Source organism: Equus caballus, chromosome 16 (assembly GCF_041296265.1).
Source record: "Equus caballus isolate H_3958 breed thoroughbred chromosome 16, TB-T2T, whole genome shotgun sequence".
In the NCBI taxonomy this organism is placed as follows: Eukaryota; Metazoa; Chordata; class Mammalia; order Perissodactyla; family Equidae; genus Equus; species Equus caballus.
In genome coordinates, this window is record NC_091699.1 from 65,350,284 (window position 1) to 65,371,107 (window position 20,824).

General features: G+C 35.1%; 1 protein-coding gene across 17 annotated transcripts in view; it reads right to left on the bottom strand.

The window, feature by feature from the left end:
• RBMS3 (RNA binding motif single stranded interacting protein 3) overlaps positions 1-20,824 on the bottom strand; it is a 1,248,509-nt gene that overhangs the window by 85,960 nt on the left and 1,141,725 nt on the right. For 11 of the 17 annotated variants that reach the window (XM_070238079.1, XM_070238076.1, XM_070238078.1 and 8 more), the window contains 2 exons: positions 20,193-20,289; positions 17,899-17,949 (listed from right to left, as the gene is read on the bottom strand). In XM_070238079.1, coding sequence (XP_070094180.1) covers positions 17,899-17,949; positions 20,193-20,289 — 148 coding nt within the window. The remainder of the gene's footprint in view (positions 1-17,898; positions 17,950-20,192; positions 20,290-20,824) is intronic. The other 6 variants (XM_070238087.1, XM_070238085.1, XM_070238082.1 and 3 more) reach the window with 1 other exon arrangement.

A 20,824-nucleotide genomic window follows, 5' to 3' on the forward strand; every position in this document is an offset into this window, starting at 1 on the left:
GAAAAAGCCCACAGGAAAATATGATGTTCTTCAATAATTTAGTTCTCACATTCCCCCAAGGAGACTTTTCAAGTTGGCCATTTGAAACATTGGAATTATTGAGTCACTCTGAGCTCACACTTTTATGATCAGTAAAAGCGGTTCTTATTACCAGCGTCAACAATAATGTTAGAGGGGCTGGCCTGGTGGAGTAGTTGTTAAGTTCACGTGCTCTGCTTTGGCAGCCGAGGGTTTGCAGGTTAGGATCCTGAATGCCGACCTAGCACCACTTGTTAAGCCATGCTGTGGCTGCATCCCACATAAAATAGAGGAAGACTGGCAACAGAGGTTAGCTCGGCCAATCTTCCTCACAGAAAACAGTAATGTTAGAGAAAAATACAGTTGAAAACCCCCAGTGCCAATGTTGGGATAATCCAGAAAAGCCTGAAATAACCTACTGTTGTCAATAAAGCAAAAGAAATGAAAAATCTTTGGGACATGAAGAGACCATCCTATTTGACAAGTGGTGGGAACCCTCCAGTGGTAATCATTTAGGGATTATGGAGTTCCTACATTCACACTGACTGAAAATGAGATAAATCTAAATTCACAGAGGCCTCTCAGAATGTTCCTATGGGCTTGACAAAGGAGCTGATTGCTTCCTTCGTTTGAACTAGGCAGGAGTTTGCTACTGTGTTTTCCAAATTTTGTTGCTCTTGCTCTCACTGAATTGATGGCTAGAGAGGAAAACAGATTTAATGAAAAAATATCTTCCCAAAATGTTACACAGGATTGGAATGAAATGGTTTTGCATGAACATACATGACAATTTCTGAAACCTTTATATCAACTCCTAAACTTCAATAGGTGTTGGATTAAACGGCCTCTAATATTTCTCCTAATTGAAAATAACTATTCCTATTTTCCAGTTTATCTCTGTAGTCAGTTCCCTAAGTGGAAACATCAGGTGCATATACTTTGCTTAATTCAAAAAGGCATATGTAATATAATGCACAATTAGTCTTAAAATTATAAGGGTAAGCAAAAGTATAACTAGGTTGCTAAATAACCTTGCTTGCAAGGGGTGTAAGCAAACACTTGATTTAGTGCATATAAGACGACTACACCTAATATAATGTCATCGTATACATATTACTTCATATTCCGAAGTCTGAAAGCTATTACATAGATCAAGCATGGTACTTATTAGTGAAAAATAAATGGATTCTAGAAATCCCATTTATTCTCTCCAATAGGCATGAAGGACTCCCAAGTCTATCACCACCATTTTTATATGCCAAAACTGTATTTCATGCTACATATTGAGAATCTTTATCTGGTTCCACAAACTCAACATACCCAAAAGCAACTCCATTTCCCTGATCTTGAACGTATTTCTTCTCTTAGACATCATCTTCTACCTCGCCATCTAAGCTAAAATCTGCTGGAGTCAGATTTGACCCATGCAGCCTCCATATCCTTTCTCTTCCTCTTCCTCAATTTTTCTATTTCATCTCCTTCACAGCTTTCATTCCTTCTCCTCTCATTCTAATTTATACTGTGAAGCTCACGAGTGTTCAGTCTTTTTTTTCGCATCATTTTAATGTGGCTTTGAACATCCTTGTGTAAACATATATTTGTATTATATGTATATGTCAGTGTTTTGGCTAAGTAATATCTGCAGTGGAGATAACAATATGTGAGCAGAAATGTGTACATTGTATCCGTCCATCCATAAATACATCTGTCCATGCCAGGTAAAATATAAATTATTTCCTTAAAATAAATTCCATATATGCATCTCAGAAAGTTATAGAGAAATAATTTTAGAGCATGACATTAGAATCTAAGGACTTATACATGTAGCATGGAACACAAACTTAGCATCATAATGATTTTTCAGCATTGATTGAAAATACTTGAGATACAAGACTGAAGAGATAAAAGGCTTTAAAGGAAAGTAAGAATTGATTTTTAATATACAACATTGTTATGCAGAAATGGCTCTAAAATATATTGATTAAAAATCTTTTAAGGATAACTCTTTGATAAAAGGTCTGTCTTCTGAGTAAAAGTTTTAAGATTACTGTTCAAAACTCAAGTTGATAATTAGGCTGATTTCCTTTGTGCTAAATGAGAATTAAAAGACCAAAAACACAATACTCTTTTTAACATGGATAAGGATTAATCTTCTTTTTTGAAATTTGCTTTCAATTTCTCCAGTTTGTTCCTAGCTTCCATTATGTGTAATGAAGTTATATTTATGTTAAGTGCTGTAAAAAGGGACAAGTAGCTTACTAATTTTTAAAAATATTACACATAAACAGTATGATGCCAACTGAACTATTTGCAAGACTTCCTGGCAAGGTCAGCAGGAAGGCAAGTTCTCTCTTCTTCGCTGATGGTATAGTTTCATGCCACTTCTCAAGCACAGCTTTCAGAGTCAGTTGAACTTATTGAGTAATTACTGTAAGATACAATGGCCTGGCATTTGCTATATCAAGAGCCAAATCATCAATTTATGCAGATATTCTTTAAAATTCTCATAGTCCATACTAAATAATTCTATTCTATTGGTTCATTTTACTACCAGTGAGTACATATTACATCTGATTTATCATGGCAACACGTTAGGCTCTAGTCATATTGCTAAAAATCATGAATACTCATGAGCCACTGAGTGATGATGCTCAGTTGGTCTCACACCTACCATCAATGTTTTAGGTGAAATTTGTCTCTCAAATACTCAAAGGCACAGAACTACAGGATCTCACTTGAGTACGTGTTCAGGCTCTTCTGAAAGGCATTCTTTAGAATTCTGGCACGAACTGCAGACAATCTTGCAGCTCCCTTCAAAGAGGAGGGAAAATAGCCTTTATCTGGATGATAAGTCAGATGGTATAATTTTCATAAAATCCTGCCTGAGACTAAGGCAATCTGAAAGAGCAAATAAGCTTAATGCTAACCAATTAGATTTACTAAGTGGCATTGTTATATCAACCTAGGTGATGAGAAACTTATATATCTGAAAAATATTAGTTTAACTGCTTTAGATATTTCATCACTAAATTGAAAGTTAAAATTTGCTTGGTTTTTATTGTGAGTTAACAAAAGAAATGACCATAAGAGAAATGTTTCTCTCTACATGTATAACTGCTATCTATGACATTAGGCTGGGAAATAACATTATACCATTATAATTTGTTTTTCTAGAATATAGTGGCAGGAAAAAAAACCCCTCTCTTGGCCATCTGATATGTTTCCTTGCATCAGAGAAAAATTAAACAATATAACCAATTTTTTCTTTTTAACCATTTTGGCTTTGGCTTCTGAAAACTCAAGACAAAATTTTAATGCTCCATTGTAGTAAACTACCCATAGCCTAAATTTTTAACAAATTTATTTCTTCTGCTATATGACTTTGGCTCCTTTTCCTTAATTCAGCTGTCTTTTTTAGTGTGTCTTTAATTTAATTTAATTAAAAAAAATTTTTTGGTGAGGAAGATTCACCCTGAGCTAACATCCATTGCCAATCTTCCTTTTTGTTTTTTAATTATTACTATTTTTTTCTCCCCAAAGTCCCTCAGTACATAGTTGTATTCTAGTTGTAGGTCCTTCTAGTTCTTCTATGTGGCACACTGCTTCAGCATGGCTTGATGAGTGGTTCTGGGTCCACACCCAGGATCCAAACTGGCGAACCCCTGGCCGAGGAAGCAGAGCAGGTGAACCCAACCACTCGGCCCTGGGGTCCACCCACCAATCTTCCTCTTTTTTTGCTTGAGGAAGATTAGCCTTGAGCTAACATCTGTGCCAATCTTCCTCTATTTTCTATGTGGGATGCCTCCACAGCATGGCTGAGGAGTGGAGTAGGTCCACGCTTGGGATCCTAACCCATAAACTGCGACTGCTATGGCAGAGCACATGGAATTTTAACCACTTGGCCATGGGGCCAGCCCCGTGGTGTGTCTTTAATTTTAAGTAACCTCAGCTCCTTTCTAAGAGCAGGGGAGGTAGAAATCCTTGTCACTTATGTTCTCTGGGTCTGAAGTGGGTGGATAGCTCTTTTTTATTCAAATGAATATCTATATCAAAAAAAAGAAGAGGTTTGTGGGTAGAAAATTAGGTCACACAGGAAGTAAAAGAACTAAACTTTTTCAGATGTCACACTGCACAATTTTTCCACGTTGCTTCTTTTATTCAATCTGAGAAGAGTATTTTCCTTCACTGTAGTGAAACAAGGGTTGCTGCTTGTCCTAATAAGTAGAGTTACTAACTTTTCAGATTTTTAGCAAGGAAAAGAAGGTGCTGAAAAGCAATTAGAATACATTATGAACAAAACAGAACTTTTCCTAAGTCGTTTTTAACAAACCTACTAATTGGCAATGACAAGATTTAACTCTCAAATTTATAAAGACAAATTTGATATCAGCACCAATTTCCCTTATATGTTGAGCTTAGGTTCAAAGAAGATGCACACCTTTGCCTTTCTCAGAAACCTATGTCAGTATCCTTGTCTAACAGCAACTGGAAGCTTGTAGTGTCTCAAAATTTGCCAATTCAGAAATAGCCTATCAAGTGTAGCATATCAACAAATATTTATTTAGTACCTACTCTGTGTAAGGAATAAAATGAAAAGGGAGAGATACTGTGAATTATATGTAATAAGTTCTCAAATAATAAAATTATCCTCTAGTTGAGGAAGAACTGGTCACATATCCCAGGATATCTACCCGTCCATCTCTCTGTCTATTCATCTATCTATCCATCCACCCATGCATGCACGCGTACATCATCCAGCCACCCGTTCATCCGTCTATCTATCTACGATGTGAATATAACCTGATTAACTCGTTTTTCTTATATGATTAATAAACTAACTCTGAAAATTATTCCCAAAGAGAAAATTTTAAAAATTTCCTATTCTAAGATGACATCATTGGAAAATGTCTCCCAAGGTGATTCCATTGCAGAAAACAAACAAACAAACAAAAAACCCAGACCTCATGTAGACATTTAAGTTCTGGTATTTTTTCTTAGTGTTAATCCTCTTACTTTATTGTTTGAAGAGTTTAACAATGAAGTATATGATAATAGTCAAATGGTGAGACACTAAGCATTCTCGGGGTTCTGAGGAGGGTAGGGACCCCACTTTCAGCTGGGGCACTCAGAGAACCGGACCTAAGTTAGCTCACTGCAGAGGCTGTAATGATTATTTCATGACACCCCAGTGAGATCACACACATGCCTGCACGCTATGCTCAATTCTGAGTGGAGAGTTTGTGAAGGGGCACTTTGGGTGTTAGTGAAGAAGCTTTGCCCAGAGATGTGGGCAGATCTCTAGGAGAAGATGTCATGTTGAATGGGATGGGGGAACATGAACCTTAATTCATGATTAAGTAACACTTTCTGAGACATAATGTTGAAGGGCACACAAATACCATGCTTATGCCTCAGTGTTAGAGGCACGTGGTAGCCTACGGAACTACTCTGCCCTCTCTCACATGTTCACCAGATGTAACATGTGGTGTATAAACCAAAGTCTTGGCTATAACCTACTGTTTGCTTGGCTTAGAACACCATTCCTGCCTGACATCCAATACTTGTCTGACTGAAAAACTCCTTTATTTTTCAAAACCAAGTTCAGGAGTCACCTCCTCTGTGAAGCCTGTCCTCATTCTTTTACTCTCTGGCACAATAATAACTCCCTCTACTACTTCTATACTTTGCACATACTTCAAGTGCTACCCATAGCTGAATATACTATAAGTATTTATTTTCCGATAGGGAGTCTGATCAAGAGGAAAACAAATTGTATTAAAACAGCGAGAAAATGTAAATTTAAGTTCTACCCTTGGTAAATATTCCTCTTAGGCAATAGAAAAGTTTGAAGGCACTTTACTGGTATTTATGCTAGCATTTTGAAAAATATTATTCTAAATTGTATAATTTCTTATATTAGTTACTGACACTAAAATAATATAAATCTTCTTTTAAAACATACTTTTAAAGCATACATACAGACACACACACACAAAACACATGCACATCCCCCTGCTCTGGTATATCCTAATTGGTTGCCCAACAAAACCCAAGCTAGTCAACACCATTAACCATGATACTGAATTGTAGACATAGCACTTACATAGGAATAACTAGGCTTTCCAGGACTAACTTAGCAAAGATTAATCTTTAAAGCAAAATAAAGTGTTCCAGTGACATTCTGAGAGGCAAGAAATAGAGAATAATTTTTTCTATATTTAGAAATACTCTCAATATTTGAACCATTCATGACTATTTGTTTAATGAATACCCACATACTTCACATATTTGTTAAGGTTTTAGATATGAATGGACATTTTATTCCAATGTACTATGAAAGAACAAATAGTTCCACAGACTAGCTGTTCCCTTATCTTCAATCCTTCAGTGATTTCTTAGTAGTTTCTGTTGCCCTGGCAACATTTATAAAATAAACGATTTACCCTATCTCTGTATGATTGTGTTACCCTGGTAACTTGCCATTTTCTAGAAAGTTTGACATGGATTTTATTTTAGCTGCATACTTGCTTTCTCTAGAGATAATCCATAGAAAATGAGGTTTTAATAGATTGGATACTTAGCATTGTGTTTCTATTTAATTATATTTAAAATGTTAAACAATTATTAAAAGTGTAATGTTATCAACATCTTTACAAAGGAAGTGGCAAATTCTGGTTTACTGGTGATGCAGTGACAAAGAAATTCTAAGTACTATCTAAGGACACATTGAGGGTCATGTATGATTGGAACTTCTTCTCTTAGCAGCTGGGTCAGTCTTGTGTTCAAAATGCTGTGCCTGTGGTTCTAAAAATGTAATGCATTATTCCTTGAGTAATTCTTTCTTTTTAAAGGTCCATAGTAAAATAATATAAAACCACATGCCAAAAGACAGGTCATATGCACACTTTTGGATTGCAAAAGATTCCAGAATCACCACCAGAATCATCACTAAGCCACTCTTGTGCTTAGGAGACAAGGATCTTAGACATCAAGAAATGTTCTCTCCCAGCTTTCAGATGCTCTACTTGAATGATGAACATTACTCCCTAAACTATTTCCATAGACATAAAATGATTATGTACAGAGGCTTGGCATAATAACATTTTCATGATGCAGTGAAATCTAAAATTTTTTTCCATTCATGATTGATTCATCCATTACTCCACTGGAAATTATGACTTTTTCACACTTATCAGTAACATAATTTAGCCTTTCTGTTTTACGTTTTCCAAAATAAACCTAAGTTCTAGACAATAGCATTGGAACCATCAAGCTAATAAAAATGTGTAGAAAAGTGTGCCAGATTTGACTAATAAAAGTTGTACTTTAATTGACCTTTCCAACCAAATCTTTCTTCTACTTCCTAACACAAACATTTCACTTAATGTAAGCTATTTGCCTCTTTGCCCCTTGAAATAACTTGACACCTCTCCATACATTTTGTGTCATTTTTACCTAAAGTGCACTCTTCCTTTTTCTTTAACCCATAAACAACATCCATTCTTTAAGCTTATGTTTATGTCTTTGTTCTTCCCACCCTTAAATATTCATGAATACCTTGTCATTTTCAATGTTATATAATTGCTAAACATTTAACATCTTTCAGCTGTAGATTTTAATCAAATCATCCTAAACTATAATAATTACCTTCACAACTAGATTATTTCTTTTTCCCTTCCCCCCATTTCCAACAACACCTAAAAGAATATTCTATATATATTTAATGCTCAAGAATATTTGTTTAATGCTAGTTGATTTTTTTTCATTGAACTCAAGGTCCTCAATTTCATAAAATGAAGAGTCAATGACTGGTATAGCTAAGGACCCAGGAAAAGAAAGACTTAATTAAGTGAAATTTCAGACAAGTATTTCTCAAATTTCACTACAATCAGGGTCATATAAAAACTCCATACATTATTAAACATTTCTCTCTTTGATGGTTTCATATTTGAATCCTTTTAAATCTTCAAAAATAGATACATGTAATGATATTTAAAAATGTTCCAGAATTTAAGAAAAGGAATCCTCCCAAATTATTTTTTTGAAGCCCTTATAATTCTGCTATTAAAATATGACAAAAATAGTACACACAAAAGAGGATAATGTTTAATAATTTTATTAATAAAGACTGATGTCATAATAATAAACAAAATATTAACAAATATAATCAAGAACTATAGTTTTAAGAAAGTTATATCATGACCAAAAGAAGTTCATTGTAGAATGGTTTCACCTTAAGAAATATATTAATGACATTAACTAAAATATAATTAATTACAAATATATTAATAAAATAAAATTGATAAAAGAAATAAAAAAATCTTAATATTTTCTCAAAAGAACTTTGATTACATTCAGCATTTACACCTGTTTTATAAAAACCAAACACTTCACAGTGGCATTTTAACTAAGATAAAGAATAAGTCAAAGAATACACTCCATTACAATTGGGCAAGAAAATGGATTGTGAAATATAAATATTTGAAATGAAGTGGAAAATGAGATTATTTTGATGGCCTGGGAAACTTGAGAATCAATTAAATAATATATTGGAAATAATAAGAGAATTGAGAAAGATAGTTGGTTATGAAATTATTTCATATATGGAATTGAAGAAGGATTATTAGCACCATGAAGACTCAACTTTAAATTTCTCAAAAGTGGGACACCCTACAAGAGAGCTAATCAAGAACACGAGGAAGAAAAGAAAGACTGTGCTAGATTAAAAGAGACTTAAAGGACACACTAACCAGATATAATATGTGGTCATTGATTGTTTCCTTATTTGGCTAAACCACCTGCAAAGAACACTTTTTGGACAGTTGAGAAAATTTGATTAGAGAAGATACAAAATTTATTGACATGGGAAAGTGGAGATCATTAGCTGAAAACAGTTTAAAACTGGCATGTACTGTGTGATCTCATTTTAGTGAAAGATAACACATGCATACACATATATGATATATATGTGTGTGCATGTGTAGATATAGATAGATAAAGATACAGATAAAGATCTGGAAAGATATACTATTAGACGTTAAATGGAGTAATCTTTGAATAAGAGGAAATTGATGTTTTTATCTTCTTTTTAATGATGAATATCTTTCAAACTTCAACAGTGATTTTGAATAATTAAAGGATGTTTTAAAATTTAAAATCAATAACATTAGTACACAAAATAGATTACTTTTCTATTTACCAAAGTGAACAAAAAGAAATATAATAAAAAATTCATAACTATAATAACAAAAATATTTAGAAGCCAAATAAAATATTTAAGAAATGTACAGTACATATATGGAGGAAATTTTAATACTCTACTAAGGGACTCAAAAGACATAAAAGAATTCTTGATTAAACAACATGCTACTGAACAAATCATGGGTCAAAGAAAAAGTCAAATGAGGAATCAAAAAATATGTTGAGACAAATGAAGATGGAAATACAACACACCAAAGCTTATGAGATGCAGCAAAAGCAGTTATAAGAGGGATGCTCATAGAGATAAATGCCTACATTAAGAAAAAAGAAAGCTTAAATAAACAATCTAACTTTTCACCTCAAGGAACTAGAAAAAGAAGAACAAACTAAGCCAGAAGTAAGCAGAAGGAAAGAAATAATAAAGATCAAAGCAGAAATAAATGAAGTAGAGACTAAAAAGACAATAGAAAACATCAATGAAACTAAGAGCTGGTTTTCTGAAAAGGTAAACCAAATAGACAAACTTTTAGCTAGACTTACCAAGAAAAAAATAAATAGGACTCAAATAAATAAAATTAGAAATGAAAGAGGAGCTATTACAACTGATACCACACAAATAGAAAGGATCCTAAGAGACCACTATGAACAATGATACACCAAAAACTTAACAATCTAGAAGAAATGGATAAATTCCTAGAAACAGTCAACCTACCAAAAGTGAATTATGAAGAAAAATAAATCTGAGCAAACCAATTATTTATAAGGAGATTGAATCAGTAATCAAAAACCTTCCAAAAAAGAAAAGTCCAAGACCAGATGGCTTCAATGGTGAAGTCTACCAAACATTCAAGAAGAATTACTACCAATCCTTCTCAAACTCTTCCAAAATATAGAAGACGAGGGATCATTTCCAAACTCATTTTACAAGGGCAGCATTATCTTGATATGAAAACCAGACAAGGACATTACAAGAAAAGAAAATTACAGGCCAATATCCCTGATGAACACAGATGAAAAAGTCTTCAACAAAATATTAGCAAACTCAACTAAACAATACATTAAAAGGATCATAAACCATGATCAAGTGTGATTTATTCCAAGGATGGAAGGATGGTTCAACATCTACAAATTAATCAATATGATACACAACATTAACAAAATAAAGATTCAAATCATAGGATCATCTCATTAGATGCAGAAAAAACCTTTGACAAAATTCAACATCCATTCATGATAAAAACTCTCGGCAAGCTAGGTATGGAGGGAACATACCTCAACATAACAAAAACCATTTATAATTAGCCCACAGCTAACATCATACTCAACAGTGGAAAGCTGAAAGCTTTTCCTCTAAGATCAGGAATAAGACAAGGATGCTTACTCTTGCAACTTTCATTCAACACAGTACTAGAAGTCCTAGCCAGAGAAATCAGGCAAGAAAAAGAAATAAAAGGCATCCAAGTTGGAAAGAAAGTAGTAAAACTATTTGCAGATGACATGACATATATAGGAAATCCCAAAGATTCCACCAAAAACAAACTGTAGAACTAATAAACAAATTCAGTAAAGTTGCAGGACACAAAATCAAGAAACAAACATCAGTTGGATTTCTATATATTAACAATAAACTGTCAGAAACATAAATTAAGAAAACAATTCCATTTACAATTTCCTCAAAATGACTGAAATACCTAGGAATAAATTTAACCAGGGGTGAAAGAAACTGAAGATAAAAATAAATGGAAAGATATTCTGTGATCTTGGATTGGAAGAATTAATATTGTTAATAGGTCCATACTACTCAAAGCAATCTACAGATTCAATGCAATTCCTACTAAAATTTCAGGGGCTGGCCCTGAGGCTGAGTGATTAAGTTCAGTCACTCTGCTTCGGTGGCCCAGGGTTTCGCCAGTTCGAATCCTGGGTGCAGACACGGCACCACTCATCAAGCCATGCTGAGGCGGCATCCCACATGCCACAACTAGAAGGACCCACAACTAAAAATACACAACTATGTACCAGAGGGGCTTTGGGAGAAAAAGGAAAAATAAAATCTTAAAAAGGAAATTTCATTTTTTACAGATACAGAAAAAACAATCTTAAAATTTGTAGGGAACCACAAAAGAGCCCAAATAGCCCAAGCAATCTTGAGAAAGAAGAACAAAGCTGGAGACATACTCTTCCTGATTTCAAACTATACTACAAAACTACAGTAATCAAAACAGTATGGTATTATAAAAACAGACACACAGATCAATGAAACAGAATAAAAAGCCCAGAAATAAACTCAAGTATATATGGTCAATTAATTTACAACACAGGAGGCAAGAATATAAAATGGAGAAAAGTCTGTAATAATGTTGGGAAAAGTGGATAGCCAAATGCAAGAGAATAAAACTGGATCCCTATCTTATACCATGCACAAAAATCAACTAAAAATGAATTAAAGACTTGAACATAAGACATGAAACCATAACATTCCAGAAGAAAACAGGGAGTGAGCTTCTTGACATGGTCTTGGCAACGATTTTTTGGATTTGACATCAAAAGTAAAGGCAACAAAAGCAAAAATAAACCAGTGAGACTACATCAAACTAATAAGCTTCTGCACAGGAAAGGAAATCATCCAAAAAATAAGAGGCAATTTATGGAATGGGAAGAAATATTTGAAAATCATATATCTGATATGGGATTAATATCTAAAATATATTAAGAACTCATACAACTCAATATCAAAGAAAAAACAAAGAATGATTTAAAAAAGGGACAGAAGAACTGAATAGACATTTTTCCAAAGGAGACATACAAATGGCCAACAGGTAGATGAAAAGATGCTCAACATCATTAATCAGCAATGTTGCTTTCTATGCACTAATGCACTAATCTATGGCTGCTTTCACACTACAACCACAGAATTGACTAGGTGTGACAGAGACCATATGGCTCACAAAACTGAAAATATTTGCTGTTTGGCTCTTTACAGAAAAAGTTTGCCCTATCAGGAAAAACTGATAAATACTAAATACATAACACTAAATACCAAAATTCTGTCTGATAAATGCCATAAAATTAAATTCAAGGTATGCAGAGAAAATATCTAGATTATTTACAACAATGTTAACTTACAAATTGTAATAATATCTTTGAAAAATAAGAAAAGATCAATACCCCAAAAGATAAACGAGCAAAGCAAATGAACTTGGAGTTCAAAGAAAAGGAAAATAAAATAGCCAATAAACATATGAAAAGCAACTCAACTTCTCTAGGGTTCAGAGAAATAAAAGTAAAACATCAATAGGATACCATTCACTATTTATCACATTAACCAAATATTTGAAACTTGACATCACCCAGTCTTAATTGAGACCATGGGGAAATAAACACTCTCACTTAAGCGCAATATGACAATAACACATATTAAATTTTAAAGCACATATACCTTTCAGACCAGCAATTTATCCTACAGATATTTTCTCACAAGTGATCAATATTACAGTATTGAGCTTATGTGCAAGTATTAAAAGCAACTTAAAGGACTATGGATAGGAACTAAGTTAAATACCTTTTGGTGCATTTATATAATCGTATACTGTGAAGTGTTAAAAAAAACCCTGACAGATCTATATGTGGGTCACATGTGGTGACATCCAGACATTTTACTATTGGGGAAAAATAAAGCAAATTGCAATACAATATTTGTAGAGTGATCTTGTATATATGTTAAAAATACACAGATTTACACACACACACATATATACTTTTGCATGCATGAAAAGTTGACTGGATAATAACATACAAATTTGTTTACAAGGCTTACTTCTGGAGAGTAGAAGCTATGAGCAAAGGGATCCTACGTGGCCAGTCTTTCATGCTCTATGTACTTGCGAATTATGAGCCTTGAATTTCACTTTTTAAAGTTTTTTTCCCTAAAGTCACGAGGTTATGTTTGAAAAATTACGGTAGAGTTTTGAAGCTACATTTAATAATGTCAAAGCCACCACTGCTTCTTACAGAAGTCAAGGTGTCTGAGAGACTTTCTGTGGAAATGATTTTGCTCATATGCACTTTACCCCCGAAGTGTATTTAAAAGGAGGTGACACTCAAAAGAAGATGCTCCTTCTAAGTTTATTTTCCCTCATTTGAATTCTCTCCCAATAGAAATAGTATATATGGGTTAGAGTTGATGTTGTTTTGTTTTGTCTATTTAGTTAAAAAAGGCTTTGGCCTGTAGATCTATATCTACAAGGTTAACTCCTTAGACAGCAAAAACATTTGATTTTGGTACTTTGATGATGAAACTACAAGGGTTAGGATTTTTGTTCAGCTCAGGAACAAAAGGATACTATCTGAAAACCTTGCTTCCTGAACAGAATTCTAATGATTTAAATATTCTTTCCAAACTTGGTAATCTGCTTTTACAGGAAACACATCTGCAAATTTGGAGAACACAACTTGTAAAATTAAGTCTTAAGCCTTACCTATTTACAGGTGAAGAATGACCGAATCAAATGTTCTGGAGGTTTTTGCAAAGCCTTGTTGTAGAAGGAAGTTTATATTAACTCTTTAGCTGTAAACTTAAGGTTTATTAATCATAAAAGTCATAATTTAGCCATGCACAGCAACAAATCTTCCAATGATTCAATAAAGGCATCTTCATTTCTTAGAATGTGGTAATTAGAGAACCAATTTGTAATTAAGTAAAAATGAAAGCTGACCTTTCTGTTTGAGATGAAATAATGCTAACCATATGAAGAATGGGAGATTTATGATTCAACTGAGCCTAAATAAAATTTGAAGGAACAGAACTATGCTTCATCTCGGGAACTATCATCTTTTCTCCTTGTCAGCACAGATTTAACAAACTATCTGACGTATTGCAATACAGGAATTTCAATTGTGCATTCATATGAGATTCCAATGTGGCATGTTGCTATGCAGAGTAGATATTTGGTGCAATCCATCTCCTATTAAAATTCTGTCAGTGTAATAGTGAGATTTCAGAGTAGAGTACAGAACCCTGCACGGAGAAGCAGCAACAAATATCCGATTGCTTTGACAAAGTCAGCATTTTCACTTCCTCAGAGCAGAAAGTGAATTTCTAATTCAGTTTAACAGTGCTCTCTCCCCAGTGTCTGTTCAGGTGAACAACAATAAAGTGCAAACAGAAACAATTTTGCTGCCCTAAGTGGGGTTTGACAACTTCCCAGGGGACCCAATAAAGTCCCAAAGTCTGATAAGTGATGGAGAGCTGTCTTCTTGCGCAAACACCAGTGTGATAGTTAGAACGTAGGCGAGGAGACTTTGATCCCCTCTTCCTCAAAAGTGACAAGCCTCTCAGAACCTTTTTCTAAATCTACAAAAAAGTACATTGTACACAATTTAGAGAATGAAATCTCCCAAGAAGCAAACTTAAGTGGCAAACTTCAGCTATATGCTTATGCTTTCTGTTCTTCTCTAGTCCCTTTACTACTGCCTTCCTTGCCTTCCATCATTTATTTCATTTCTCTCTCGCCGATTGATACCCCTCCAATCTAACCATTCATCCACCTGGTAAAGACCTGAGGCACTGTGCTCTACTTTAAGTACTGATTTCTCTTCAGATATAAACCTGGCTGAGATCTTAGAGTCCTTCGAGTCAAGCATGAAAAGAACCTGAAGGGCTTCTGGCTCCAGAATGAGAGTCAGTGTGCATTCATAGTGATGGGGGAGAAAAACATACCTCTACACTGAGAGCTTATACATAAGATGTTCTCAAATTGGTGGAAGAGAAAACGTGAGACAGGAGAACAGTTGTAAGCAAATAAGAATTATGGGCAACATATTTGAGATATCATATAGATATTGACAATTTGAATTTATTTAAAAGGTAGGTTCCAGTTACTGATATAAAGCAGGTACCCCATGGGCCATTTTTTTTTTTTACTACTAGGCGTTAAATGGTTTAGTAAATAAATGAAAAAAGTATCAATCTATGCAATTTGTCTTATTTATAGCCACAGAGGCTACCTCCACCAAATTCATTAGCAGAGTAAGTTAAATAAATAGTATGAATGGGGTAGAAATAGGTGATTATTGCTTATTCTCAATTTTCTTCTTGTACCAACACTCATTTTACATAATTGGGCTAATCTAAAGCATAATGTGCAGTCTACTCATATAACTAAATAATAATAATAATTTATTGAGTGCTTGCTATTTATTAGGCACTATTTTAAGAGTTTTAATACCTTATTTCATTTAATGAACAAAATGTATAATTATTCAGGTATTATCATGCCCATATTACAGATGAGGAAACCGTGGTGCAGAAAGTTTACTTACCCAAAGTTCCATAGCTAGGAAGGGTTTCTTAGCCCAAAGAGCCTACCCAAGAATTCATGCTATTAATCATCAAGTCATTCATTCATTCTTCTCAGATCCAGGTATTGTGTTTCTTCACCTTAGATTACTTAAGTATTTTTGTCTTTTAGTATCATAGAGGGATTAATTTAACCCCCACTTTGATGATGAAATTAAGACCAGCTGGATAAGGTTATTTATGCAGTATAGACAACCAGCAAGATTATTACAGGGCAAAGATTGATGGCACAAACTCTGTGTTTCCATGACACTGTTTAGCCAACTTTTCCATGTTAAAGACAACAAAGTGGTGGGTGGCCCAGCCATTCCTTTTTCCAGGAATCTGTCCCAGCCACAAACACTACATTTTAAACCAAGTGACCTAAGCTCAAACATGATGCACAGTCTAGTCATAGGAAGTGATAAGCTATCAGTGAGCAGTTGCCATAGCAAAGAAGATCCAAGGGGACAAATTAACACACACACACATACACACGCACACACACACGGCTATTGCTAGAGGAAGATGTAAGAGAAATCATACATCCAAAAATGGGACTGAAGCTGTGCTGCAGTGGAGGAGGTCAAGAAAAACTTTGCTAAGGTCCTGAGTGCCAGCTGAAATAAAGATGCATACAAACATTTTCCTTTCTCCTCACAGCTCTAGAAGTACTGTAGAATCTTACATACTTTGAGATCTGGAAAAGTATTCAGATTTTGCCAGATGTGAATTCCTTTTGGCCACAACAAGATGATGCTTAACCTCAATGAGAGGACTAAACTAGCAATAGTGCTCTTTAGGTGAACACATTTTGTTTTAGAAGGTAGTTGTTTCCTTCTAGAAAGTCTTCTGTATAGAAATTGGCAGGACTTCTTCCCTTTTCCTGTGTTGGCTCACTCTGTGCAATACATTGGTTTGGCAGCATAAATTAAATTCTACCTCATGACTTGGATAGAAAAGTGTAGCCTGGATTCATTGCATGTTAGTATGATTTATAGAACATAGACCAGATGAACTCAGGAAGCCCCCAAAGTGTGTAAGTAAGAGTAAATAGAGGGATTTGCAAAAAAATATAGTCTAAAGTTCTGCTGTAGTAAGCTACATATATTTTACTCTTTAAATAAAAAACAAACTATCAAAACATTAGGAGCAACATGGAATGTTCCTTAAAAAAAAAACGGACAAAGCTCAAATATGAAAACCAGGTGCTGTGATCCTTTGAGTCCAGGAAATGGATGCCTGTGTATTTAACTCCTTGGTCTTTGACATGTGCTACTTTCTTTATATTTAGCTTTTAAAACGGTCAAAATGTAGCTCTGCTTCTTCTTTGTACAACTAATACATTCAATAAAAAAGATAATGGTAATAATAATGCATAGCATGTCATACTTTGTTGTTTTCACATATGGTCTCTCACTTGATCCTCCCAAAAGCTCTAAGTATAGAGACAGAAAAAGAAACAAAGGCACAGAGGTGAGCATGCCCAGGAGAGTACACCAGAGACCTTGTCATACAACTTTCAGTCTAGGGCTCTTTCCCTTACCTCAAACTCTCATGATTGTATTGCTATTGAAAACTCTCTATCTTGTACCTCTCTACAGCTAGAAACCCTGGAAGACCTAGACAAAGATAAATGTAATCATGAGCCTTCAGTATAGATTCTAATGGAATATGTACTATTTTTCACTTGGGACTGATGTAATATTGTGCCACAAAATGGGAAATCTAGCAAGTAGAAAACAGAGCTTGAATATCTTTGGAAGAAATTTTCCGCTAAAGAAGAAGAGAATGACTCTAGTCAGTTAACATAAAAACTATCTACCAACCTTGCTCTCTATCTATATATCTCCATCTATCAGTAGACAACTACCTTCATATTTCAAAAATATTGCTTTGAGTCAACACTTGGCTATGATATTCAAAATCGCCCCTGAAGCACACCAAACTGCATCTGAAGAAAACGAAGCATAACAGAAGGAGAAGGAAAACAGGAGGACTTCCTCTCATAATGGATTTAACTGTCCAGAGTTCAGAGTTCTTGCATGGAGTTCCTGCATGAATTCCCCATTCGTAACAAATGGTAGACATCAGCTTGGAAGGTTGACTGCTATTTCCTCCAATAAATTTGTTCTCTCTCTCTCGTCTCTTTCTCTCTATCCCTATCTATCTATTGTACACGCTTTTGTAGAATTTCAGGAACAGCTTTTTATCTGGAAAATACGGCTGCCTGAAAGAGCTATGGAATATAACAAAAGCTTTACCCCAAAGCTTCTATGCATTACAAAAGCTTGCACTTGGATAATAGAAATATTTAGCCTCAGGTGACTGAGAACACTTACTGTTGGTTGCATAACGTATGGCGGATGAGGCATCCATGAAGTACTCTGGACCTATGCATCAAACAGCATTTATTAGCACAAAGCAATCACAGAGAGAACTTGGTTCTTGCGTTCAGTGGAGTCACACTAGGTCATAAGAAAGTGGAGTCCATCTGACTTTACGGCTAATTAGTGCTCAAAACTAAGGACAGAAAGGAAATTCTTGGACCTGATTAAATTGGTCCCTGAAAAATGGTGAAAAGTAAAGCAAATTCCTACTTTGTGGGAGCTGACTGCAGTGCTCACACAGACCAGGTTGGGCCTTGGAGCATATTTTGAGGTTGGTGTTGGAGATTAAAGTCTTGGGAGGCCTCGGGGACCTCCTATTTAGAGGTCAACTCCCAGGGATACACAGGCAAATAATGAAAGAGGCAAGAGTTGACTGCTAAGACTTCCTCTCTTTCTGTCATTGGTTCTAACTTCAAATTCTCAAGTGATCCCATCTTGGAAGTAAGTCCAAGTGGTAAAAGTCGGGGTAAGAATGAAGGAGATCAACCAGAAATTTTGAGGAATGCTTTGGGTTAAACCCAAGTTAAGCAAGTTTGTGATATTTCTTCTCGTGGTAACTGGTATGGCAAATAAAAATGAGTATTTGAGCCAGCCAACTGTTCTGAAACGTGCCTTGTCAGCCAAATAAGAAAATCAGCTTGTAAGAGCTGATTGTTACATAGAGAACCCTGAAAATTTTGTTTTCAGTATATTCACACCAATGAAATTGTCAATGCACTTTAGATTTAAAAAATAAAAAGAAGTGGTGAAAGATGAGAATCAACAACATAGGAAATTGCTGTAACTCTTTTTTTGAAAAAAGAGAGCTGGAGTTAAATTCCACTTATGAGCCCTCCCAAGTGAAATTACTTTTCTGTGGATATTTTATTCATGTCACCAAAGTGCTCTACATTGGGACTCAATGGGTGGTCTTGGCTGAAACAGGCCGAGGTTAGGAAAAAAAGATAAAAAAAACAAAAACACACATTACAATCAGGCAGGCCTGCAGGAAGAACAAAAACTGAACAGCACCTGCACGTAGCCTCATGGGTCCCAAGGAAAGGCAATTAAGAAATCAACCATTCTGAGACCCTTGAATGCAATTCACACAAAAGTCTATTCTGTTCACCCACCAACATGGATCAAGAATCTAAGTGTAGAAAAAGAATGAAAATGACGTGCTACAGGGGGAAGCAGTTAAGAAAAAAATGCATATAGTCTCAAGTTTGATGCTGTGACAGCTGGGACATTCTGAAATGAAGTATGTAGTGGCTGAATAAGGTGAAACTTCACTGAATTAGTAGCAGTCAGCAACATGATAGTTTTACCCGTTGTAAAACATCCACCCCCACCATCTGCAAAATATCGAGAAATCCATGCATGCACGCACTTGCACTCTCTCTCACACTTTCTCTTTCTCTCCAAAGTTTTAAAAAATGACACTAGATACTCTCCATATGTAGCATTTATAGGCACTTTCTAATTAGAATTAGAAGAACTGTCTGAAGAACAATATGAGGTAAAGAGAAGCAGGGAGTAATATCACATATTTGATAACTCGAAGAGATAAGATAAGCAGTATTTTTTGAGGGAGAAGTATGACTATTTCAATCCACCTGTGTACTTAGTATTAACCAGCTACAACATCTGGTTTAGGACACACATTGAGTCTCGGATTTTCTTGTGTTTCAACACATGGAACCCCTGAGGTCTCTTTTGGCCTCTTTGGAACTGAGAATGAAGTAAGAGCAGGAAGAAGGAATGACTTTTTATCACTTCAATAATCTTCCCTATTTCTTGGGAAAAAATGATTTAACATCCATCCATGTCGTTTTACATGGATACAGAGGACAACTGTGACAAAAGGAGATGACAACGATAAAATATCCTGGAGTGAGTGAAGGGAATGCTAGAAATGTGCTTTTAGGAAAGACACAACAGGGAAGGTGACAACCAAAATAACAGACAACAAACAAAATAATTTCTCAGTGAGAAAGCTGTACTAATCTTGGCTGGAAAGTAGCATAATCATGAAACTCAGCAGGAAGAATGAAAATCATGGTGGATTTTATTATTCAGTGAACCAGATGCAAACAAGCCCTTGAAAGTGTAGGCTAATTAATAACTTGAGTGTTATTACACTAAGATGTAACTACAGTGTATGAGGACAATTTAAAAAAAATTCTACTGTGTCCCTTTTGCCTTTATATAGTCTGTTACTGGCAAGAAAGATCTCTCCTGAGATGCGGCAGGTGAATCGGACATACCTGGTATGTGGAGACAGGGGAAGCAGCAATGAATGGCGTGATAGATGTCTGTGGAATCATGCGGTTGGTTGCAATACTGTACGGTGAAGAATAAAATCTGCAAACAGAAAACAAAAAAAGAAGATTCGTGAAGCTGCTGCATGCCTGGCCGCTAATCAAATGCCACCAAGCGCCACTGGGAAAGACAGAGTTCCACCCTTGTGTGTTTCCACCAACTGTTAACAGGAGCATCCAGGAGATTTATAGTATTTGATTCCATGAAGAGAAATAAATCCTTCTGAATAAAATGACAACTTTGACTCATCTTATAAAATTGGCCGCACAAAATCTCTGTTATGCCAGGTAAGTATAAAAGTATGTTTAACCAAGAGGGGGAGAAAAGCCATGGGCATTGTTTTTTTAAAAAGGCAATGCCATTCTAAAGCTCTTTGAAAGGAAGGCAAAACGACAGCACTAAGCATTATAAAGATGGCTAATGTTAAACACACACAAATTGCGTCTATCTCTTCATTTAGGAAATAGGATCAGCTCTTAGAGGGTTCTCGATAATTTGTGCCAGGCATGAGTCTATGCCCTCGTGCACAAATGAAGTTAAATGCTTTCTCCATGAAAAGGGAAGAAAGTGGACAATT